The sequence below is a fragment of the Octopus bimaculoides genome, chromosome 10 (assembly GCF_001194135.2).
Source record: "Octopus bimaculoides isolate UCB-OBI-ISO-001 chromosome 10, ASM119413v2, whole genome shotgun sequence".
Classification (NCBI taxonomy): domain Eukaryota; kingdom Metazoa; phylum Mollusca; class Cephalopoda; order Octopoda; family Octopodidae; genus Octopus; species Octopus bimaculoides.
Window position 1 is genome coordinate 88,761,857 of NC_068990.1, and position 9,234 is coordinate 88,771,090.

At 37.3% G+C, this 9,234-nt stretch overlaps 1 protein-coding gene across 1 annotated transcript in view; it reads left to right on the plus strand.

The window, feature by feature from the left end:
- Window positions 1-8,877, plus strand: part of LOC106869390 (uncharacterized) — a 206,146-nt gene extending 197,269 nt beyond the window's left edge. The window contains exons 92-96 of the mRNA XM_052970991.1: window positions 2,207-2,437; window positions 3,307-3,477; window positions 4,085-4,324; window positions 5,803-6,036; window positions 8,491-8,877. Of these exons, the coding sequence (XP_052826951.1) occupies window positions 2,207-2,437; window positions 3,307-3,477; window positions 4,085-4,324; window positions 5,803-6,036; window positions 8,491-8,729 (1,115 nt within the window). The 3' untranslated portion in view covers window positions 8,730-8,877. The remainder of the gene's footprint in view (window positions 1-2,206; window positions 2,438-3,306; window positions 3,478-4,084; window positions 4,325-5,802; window positions 6,037-8,490) is intronic.
- The last annotated feature ends 357 nt before the right edge of the window (window positions 8,878-9,234 follow it).

Below are 9,234 nucleotides of genomic sequence, written 5' to 3' on the forward strand. Positions count from 1 at the left end.
ACCTAAAATAAGTTTCTCTTTAGAATAGTTCCATCGTATTAAGTACTAAACAGCCAGCAACTTCCCTGAGTACAGCTCAAAAATTTTATCCTTTTTTGTTGAAGTTCTTCCTTCTTAAAACTTTGGACATCAGGAGAAATTCACTCAGTTTAGTGATCTCATTATTAGAATACTCATGAACGCTATGATGCCATTGCTATAATGATGAATCTTTCTAAATCAAAATTAAAGGTGGCCCATTTCTGTGTATATCTGTGAGGACATTCAACAGGGCTGAAGTTGCAGACCTGACTCCAATATTTATCCTGATTGCCCTCTTAAAGTTTGAGTACTTTAACAGATCAGGTTTATACAAAGACAATCGCCTAGCAATTTCAATAATATGAACAGCTATGCCATGATTAAGTTTAAGAAGAAATTCAAATGAATCTTCTAGAAGTTTGATATAAATATATTGATTACTACCATTCTAATTACATTCCATTAACTGGATATTACTTTAGTATTGAAATTCATTATAAGACAAATAACACTTGCAGAAAGGAGAACAAACACCTTCATGAGAATTGCCACTCCTACTCCCAAGCTGTAAAATGGCCCTCAGCAATTGGCATTACTAAATTTTATCTGCAAAAAGAGATATTTTTGACAGCATTTTTTACAGTACAATCAGTTGTTTGATAGGACTGGATATAGTGAGGAGTTAGTATAAGCAGAACATATTCCACCTTCACTTCCAAAAAAGAATTATGAGAGTCAGCTGAAAAATTTATATGCTGATCAAGATTCTTTCACAGATCTGATCAAATGAGATTTATTTTTCAACACAGCTCTCCTTGTAGTCCACATGCTTCTTACATTGGTGTTGCAGTGCTTGGATCTCATTGGTGAAGAAACTTTCATACTGTTGGTCAAAAATGTCATCAACAGCAGATATGACATCATCATCACTGTTCCCAGCCAAGTGTTTTTCCATGCTGGAGAACAGATGGGGCCAAATTAGGGGAATAGCAATGGTGATCAACCAGTTCAAAGCCACAGTCATGTATAACAGCTATTGAAACCAAGGATTTGTGAGCTGGAGCATTGTCCTGATGAAACAAGACCCCTCTCTGGGTATTTGATCTTGATAACCTTTTGTAACTGACTCAGCAAGTTATCATAGTACCCTCCATTCATTGTATGGCCCTTTTAAAGACTGTCAATTAAACACAATGCCATTTGCATCCCTAAAAGCTGAGGCCATCACCTTCCCTGCAGATGAAACAACCTTGGCTTTCTTTGAAGCAAGTGAGGAGGAGCATTTCCACTGCATTGTTTGTCTCTTTTCTCTGGCGCAAAGTGATGAACTCAGAGCTCATCCTGGGTTAGGAAATCTTCATGGAAACCAGCTGAATCTGCCTAAAACAATGACAGAATTTCCCTTGATGTGATCAGGTGTCAGAAGACGTGGCACCCACCAAGCAGAAACCTTTGTCATGCCAAATTCATTTTGCAGAACTCTCTCACAGGATATGCTAATACCATTGACTATTTGATTTATAGTCAATCACCTCTCATCCATCAACATGTGGTGAACATGATCAACGTTTTCCCCGGTGGTGATTGTTGCAGGACATTCAGACCTTTGCTTATCAATCTCCTTCAGTCATTTGTTTATCTTCACCTAATTATTATTATCATTATTATTATTATTATTATTACTATTGCTGCTGCTGCTACTACTACTACTAATATATAGATATATTTAAAATAGATAATTATGCACCAGCAAGCAAAATTTTGAATAAGATATGGGAAAGCCTCTGTTGCATTGCTTTTATACATGTAGAATACATAAATATAAGAACAGTACCCATCCACAAAATTATTTTCCAGTGTAAAACACTGTAAGTATTGAGATATGTTTTGAAATAAGTTTCAAGATGTTCTACAGCTCACATGGAATCTGGTTAAGGTGACATTTTGTGAATCAGTTATTTCTTTATGAATTATCCATTTACAAACGTTTGCACAGATACTTTACAATGTCTAATATATGAATGTGGTGTGATGTGTGTGTGTGTGTGTGTGTGTGTGTGTGTGTGTGTGTGTGTGTGTGTGTGTGTGTGTGTGTGTGTGTGTGTGTGTGTGTGTGTGTGTGTGTGTGTTTTGGGTAGTTGGAGGAGTGTAAAATGTATTTCTTGTTCTCTCTTTCTTTTTCCAGCTAACAAACCTGTTATGTTTAAAAAAGTTAGCATGCCGAGCAAAGCTACTTTAGGACAGCTTAAGGATAAGACCTTAAAGGAGTGTGAAAATTCTTGTCAACAATATATAGAATGTAATTCATACCAGTACAATGCTGAAGCTAAGTTGTGTGATCTTAGTAATGTAACTCAATTGAATGATGTACTTAAACCCAATGATGGAAATTGGGATATATATTTGATTAACCCAGGTTAGTAGAGTGCTTCCATTTTATTTATTGTATACCTGTGTATTTACAGATATGTGTGTGTGTGTGTGTGTGTGTGTGTTGTTTCATGAGTGGCTATGGTGAAAGAAGTTATGTTGGGTTCATGGCTGAAAGGATTGAGAAAAGACACCTTCCTCTTCATTCAAACACTCATCAACTTTTTAAAGTTCTTCTGAGAAAGGAAAGTGAGGTGGGGGAGGAAAGTGCTACCTCTCAGAGAATTTGTGAAAAGATGAGTGATAGTGACAAAAATGGTTAGAGTGAATGGCCCTGCTCTAAGCATGCACCTGTAGATTGGAAAGCAACTATTGGGTGAGGACTTGTGCTTTTGATAGTCAGGGTAATCCTGGATCTTTTGGGTTCCCTGGTTGGTCCCAGTTGGAGTTTTTCCTGTTTCAGGAGGACCGCATCAGACATGTTATCACATACTTTGTATATATATATATATACTTTTATCACATTTTACCATCCTTTCTAGTTCTTTCTCTTCCTTTTTAAGAAAAGCCCCACATAAATTGTTGACTATCCTTGTGATGTCCCCCTCATCTATGATGCCTCTGTCACTGATTAAAGGAATCATTGTCATTATTATTATTATTATTATTATTATTATTATTATTATTATTATTATTATTGAAGACATCACACACTATCCAATATTGTGATGTTGTTGATTGAAGATATTGTGTCTACTAGGGCTTTGTACTGTCAATTTTCAGCATAATGGCTTGAAAAATTTAATTTTAATTATATATATATATATATATATATATAAATTCGTCCTGATCTCCTTGTTCTCAGCCACTCCTGGTATACATGCACCACTGATATCAATTTCTCTTTTCTTTCAGCTTACACAAAAGTTGACTGTGGACCACCAAAACGTGTTGTTGGTGCCAAGAAGTCCTACAAAACTACCACCTTCAAATCTAAAGTGACCTATACTTGTCCAAAAGGAGAAAAATTTAAATCAGTATGTAAAGAGGATCGTAAATGGTCTCCTGTAGTGTCTGCTTGTAAAGGTAAATTAATGTAAACAGGTTCTCTTGATGTCTCTGTTTCAGCAATTTTTAAAAATATTTTTTCTTAAATAACTTTGTTAGAAGAAGAGAGGCTGATTCTTTGACAATTTTCATGGTGTTGTTGGCTGGTGGGAGGGAGTGGCTGAACTATCTTCAGACCAGTAACTTCCCGAAATGCTTGTAACAGAGGAGACTTCATTAAACTCATCCAAGTTATGGTATTAATTTCTGTAATAAAATGTAATGAAAGTCGACATAAGCTAGATTTGAACTAAAAACATGAATTAGATTCTGTTAGAACCATTGCCATTAACATCAACAATAATTGTAATTATTCTTCTGTTAAGGAGGTATTCATAGAATCATTTGAGCATCAAACAAAATGTGCTGTGGTTTTAGTTCTGACTCTTTAACTTCAAAATTTGTATCCTGCTGATATCAACTTTGCCCTTTTACGACCAATAAAATACGATACTACTCAGATGTAGGGGCCAGTTTAATTGACCTCATTGTTCCTCAAAGTTTTGACCTTCTTTCAATGTTAGAAATTATTATTGTTGTTGTTGTTGTTTTGTTTTCAATTGTCTCAATCTTACTTTAATTCCAGCTACTAAAATCCATTTTGTGAAAGTGAAAGATGCAGTTCTGGATGTATCTGGGAAAACATTGTTTCACAAGAAAAATGTAACAGCCGATGCTTGTGCTAAAGAGTGTTTGTCTGACGAAACTTGTTTGTCATTTGAAATAAAGAAGGAAAGTGGAGGATGTTACTTATCAACACAAACTGCCACTTCCTCCAAGAAAATGAAATCAAGCAACAGCAGAGATTACTACCAACGAATAAAATGTAATTATTCTTAGTATTTTATCATTGGATTCTCTTTTTCTGAAATTTGTGATACCATTTGTACTTTATGATGCATATATATATATATATATATATATATATATATATATATATATTTGTCTATATACAACCATTTCTGTGAAGACATTGACAGGGTTACCTAAAAGATCGGTGGTAGGAGTAATTAAGGCATAGCTGGAAACTGAGATAAAGATGGTAGTAAAAATATCCAAGCATGTCCAAAAGATAAAATGTAAATAGAAGAGTGAATGGGGATAGATTCAGAGAAGTGAGGTGGGGTAGAGGCTGCAAGTGTTTGGGAGCAGAGTGAGAGAGGTTAGACAGCTTGTGGATGATTATGGTGAATAGGGAACAAGGGTGGAGCGATGATTGATGATAAATATGATTTTGAGGGAAGGGGAGAGGAGGTGATGACTAGTAGTAAAGAAAGGGTGAAGAACATCAGAAATGGTGATAGATGTCCTGCAACTACTACCACCAAAGAAAACATTCATCCTGTTCACCACATGGTGATGGATGACAGGCAATTGACTATAAATGAAATAGTCAATACTATTAGTATTTTCCATAAGAGAATATTCTGCACAATAAACTTGGCATAACAAACTTTTCTGCTTCGTGGGTGCCATACCTTCTGTCACCTGCTCAAAAGCACTCCACAATGATCACATCTCAGGAAAACCCGACATTGTTTGAGGCAGATCCAGTTGGTTTCTTTGAAGGTTTCCCAACTCAGAACGAGTGTTGGCATTACTTGGAATCAGAGACAAAGAGACAATCCATGCAATGGAAACACCCCTCTTCACCTGCTCCATAGAAGGCCATGGTTGCTTCATCTGCAGGGAAGGTGACAGCCTCAGTTTTGTGGGATACCAAAGGGCTATGCCATGAATGGAAAGTACTATACCAACTTGCTGAGTCAGTTACAAAAGGTTGTCAGAACCAAACACCCAAGAAAACTGATGAGAGTGGTCTTGTTTCATCAGGTCAATGCTCCAGCATACAAGTCCTTGGTTTCAACGGCTGCTGTGTGTGACTGTGGCTAAGAGCTGGTTGATCTCCCTTGCTATTCTCCTGATATGACCCCATCTGAATATCATCTGCTCCCTAACATGAAAAAACACTTGGTTGAGAACCAGTATTGCAGTAGTGATGATGTCATATCTGCTGTTGATGACTTTTATGACCAACAAGATGAAAGTTTCTTCACCAATGAGATCCAAGCACTGCAACACCGATATAAGAAGTTTGTGGATCACAAGAAGTGAGTTGAAAAATAATCCTCATTTGGTTACATTCCATGAGAGTATTTTGGTCAACCCTATGGACTATTCAGCCAACCCTCATATTTGTTTTAAATAAATTGTACATTTAAAACAGTTATGCATTGGATGCTATATAATTTCTAATTTGTGTGTGGGAGTATAAAATATATTGTTTCTTTCTTTTTTTTCTAGCCAAAGATGATCTTTTGATAATTAAAAGCACTGCCATACCAGGGCATGATACATTTGAGCGGCTGGAAAATGTGAGCTTAAAGGAGTGTGGTCATGCTTGTCATCAAAATCCAGGATGTAACTCTTATGAGTATAATAAAAAAGATATGCTCTGTGATCAAAGTAATGCAACTCACTTGACTCAGGACCTTCTGCCCAATGCATGGGCATGGGATACTTACATCATTAACCCAGGTCAGTAGAATGTTTTTATTTTTTTGCTTTGTGTGCTTACATGTGTATGTGTTTGTATGTATTTACATATACATACTTGTGTGTCTATAATATATATTCTTTTATTCTTTTACTTGTTTCAGTTATTTGACTGTGGCCATGCTGGATTACCGCCTTTAGTCAAACAAATTGACCCCAGGACTTATCCTTTGTAAGCCTAGTACTTTTGTTATCAGTCTCTTCTGCCGAGCTGCTAAGTTACGGGGATGTAAACACACCAACACAAGTTGTCAAGCAATGGTCAAGGGACAAATACACAATGGGCTTCTTTCAGTTTCTGTCTACCAAATCCATACACAAGGCTTTGGTCAGCCCAAGGCTATCGTAAAAGACATTTGCCCAAGGTACCAAGCAGTGGGACTGAACCCAGAACCATGTGGTTGGGAAGCAAGATTCTTGCCACACAACCACTGTGTTATATATATAGTTATATATGTACATATTTAGGAAAGTGGGTTATACATCATTAGATGTACACCTGACTTTCCTATATTAAATTAGAAGTGAACGGAACGCAGAACTCCAAACTGATCAACAACAACAATATTTATTCATGGTGGAAAATATACAGCTTCCAATTGTCCGGTTTCTGAGTAGCCTGAATGTAGATGTACTGTCCCTAGAGATGAATCGTTGGAGAGACAACTTGCTTCTTCCACACTCAATGAGAGCTTGTTTTAGACCGTCTTGCTTGTTCGCTGTCTGGCGTGGTAAGAGACAGAATAGAAGCGGGAACGCTTGGATGTTGAAATCCACGCATGCATGGTTAAGGATGCAGCAATGGCAACTATGCCTTTTTGGTGCCAATATGACGTCACTACACATATGTAGTTATATATGTATACAGACATATTCTTTTACTTGTTTCAGCTATTTGACTGCAACCATACTGGAGTAGTGCCTTGAACAATTTGAACCCAGAACTTACTTTTAAGCCTAGTACTTCTTCTATCGGTCTCTTTGCTGAACTGATATGGGGACATAAACACCTCAACACCAGTGGTCAAGTGATGATGGGGGACAAACACAGACACAAAGACACACACACATATATGACATGTCTGTTATCAAACACTCATTGAAACCTTCTTTTCAGTTGCTGAATAATATCCTCATTTCCCATGTCCCCTTCCAAATTTTCAGAGTTGGCACTGTCAATGTAGGTACATTGAAAGGTAGGTCTGGTGAGATTGTTGAGATGCTTGAACAGAAGCATGTTGATTCATGTTGCATTCAAGAGATAAAGCAGAGGGGTGCTTCAGCCAGGTTCCTCACAGGCAAGACACATAGATATAAATTCTTCTGGGAAGATAATAGTGGCAGAGTAGGTGGTGTGGGCATACTTCTTGCAAAGAAATTGGTTGATAGGGTCACTGTGGTAGCCAGAGTGTGTGAAATAGTACTTAAGCTCAGGCTGATTTTGCAGAATAGTACAGCAACAATTATCTCTTCCTATACCCCCTAAGTGGGTCTACCAAATGAACAAAGGGACCGCTTTTGTGATATTCTTCTGCAAGCTACCTCAAAGACAAATGGCAATAATCTCATATTCATGGCTGGCAATTTCACTGGACATGTTGGGCAGCAGCCAGGTACCTTCCATGGTGCACATAGGGGCCATGGAATTGGTTCTCAAAATGGAGAGGGGACAAGGCTAATGGAGTTATGTGATGTGAATAACCTATTGATTTGCACCAACTTCAGGAAGCCAGACAGCCACCTGATAACCTATCAGTTGAGTGACCACACTAGCCAGATCAGTTACATTCTTATCAGACTGAAAGATACATGGTTGCTCATAAATGCAAAGACCTTCCCTCGTAAAATGAGCCCCCACCCTCCAGCATAGATTAGTCATTAGGGACTTTAGACCTCAGGCTAAAATACTAAAATAAATAAAAGAAAGGAGAGGAGGCCTTTATTCCACGCATCTCTCTCTGTCCCAGTGAGACAACCCTTCCCTTTAGTATGAGTAGACGACAGTTTCCTGATTTCCCAGCATTTGCAATGACTATAAACAAATCACAAGTGCAGAGCTTCAATAATGTTGGTATCATCCTACCATCACCAGTATTCAGCCATGGGCAACTTTATGTTGCATTGAGTAGAAGTTGTAATAATATTAAATGTTGGTAAAGACCATCTATAAGAAGGTGAACCCATTGCTCGTAGGGTTTTCACTGGGAACGTGGTGTTGAAGCAATTACTGAGATAAAGGTCGTAATGATTTTATTTTAATTTTATTTTCTGTATCATGTGTATGCCATCATTTCTGATGGCACAGGTTGCACTAGTCTTTAAATAAAACTGAATAATGACATACTTCATTCAGTATCTTTTATTATAACACTGTCGTTATCTCTTTACTCTCATCCTGTTCCTAATATTGATATAAATTTATTTCACCAATTTCAGTTAACTCAGAAATCAAATGTGGACCACCAAAAGACATTGTTGGTGCTGAGAAGGACTACAAATCTACCAACTATAAATCTGAAGTGACCTATACTTGCCCAGACGAAGAGGCAATAAAGTCCACATGTGAAAAGAACAACAAATGGACTCCAGTACCACCTATTTGTAACGGTAACATAAATAGCTTCTCTCTTGTTATCTTTGTCAATGTAATTTTGTTTTATTTTTGCATTAGATGATGTGTTTGTCAGAGGAGGACCAGCTAACCCTATGACAATTTCCACAGTTATTGTAACTGGTGGAAGCTATCCTCAGAGAGGAATATATCCTCAGACCAGAGACCTCCCCCCAAATACTTGTAACAGAGTGCATTCCATTAATTCTACCCAAGGGCAAGGTAATGCTATTAAATCAAGTGATGGGTAAAGTGTGCTAATCCAGAACTGGAAGTTTGAAATCTTGTTTCCTGTAGGCTTCCACATAGACCTTTCTCTCCAATACTTTTTGTCATCATCCAAAATTCTGTACAGTATAATGCTCTGAATCCTTCCTTACTAAAACTCGGCAATCCTCTGAAACAGATTTCTGATGCTCTTGCTATCTTCCAATCCACCACCCTTAGTTATGATAATCCTAATAATGATGGTTCCTGATTTAGGTTCAAAGCAAACACTTTTTGATAAATGTTTGTTTTTTCAGTACCACAATCCCTACAATTTGACTAGTATATTATGTTATATATCC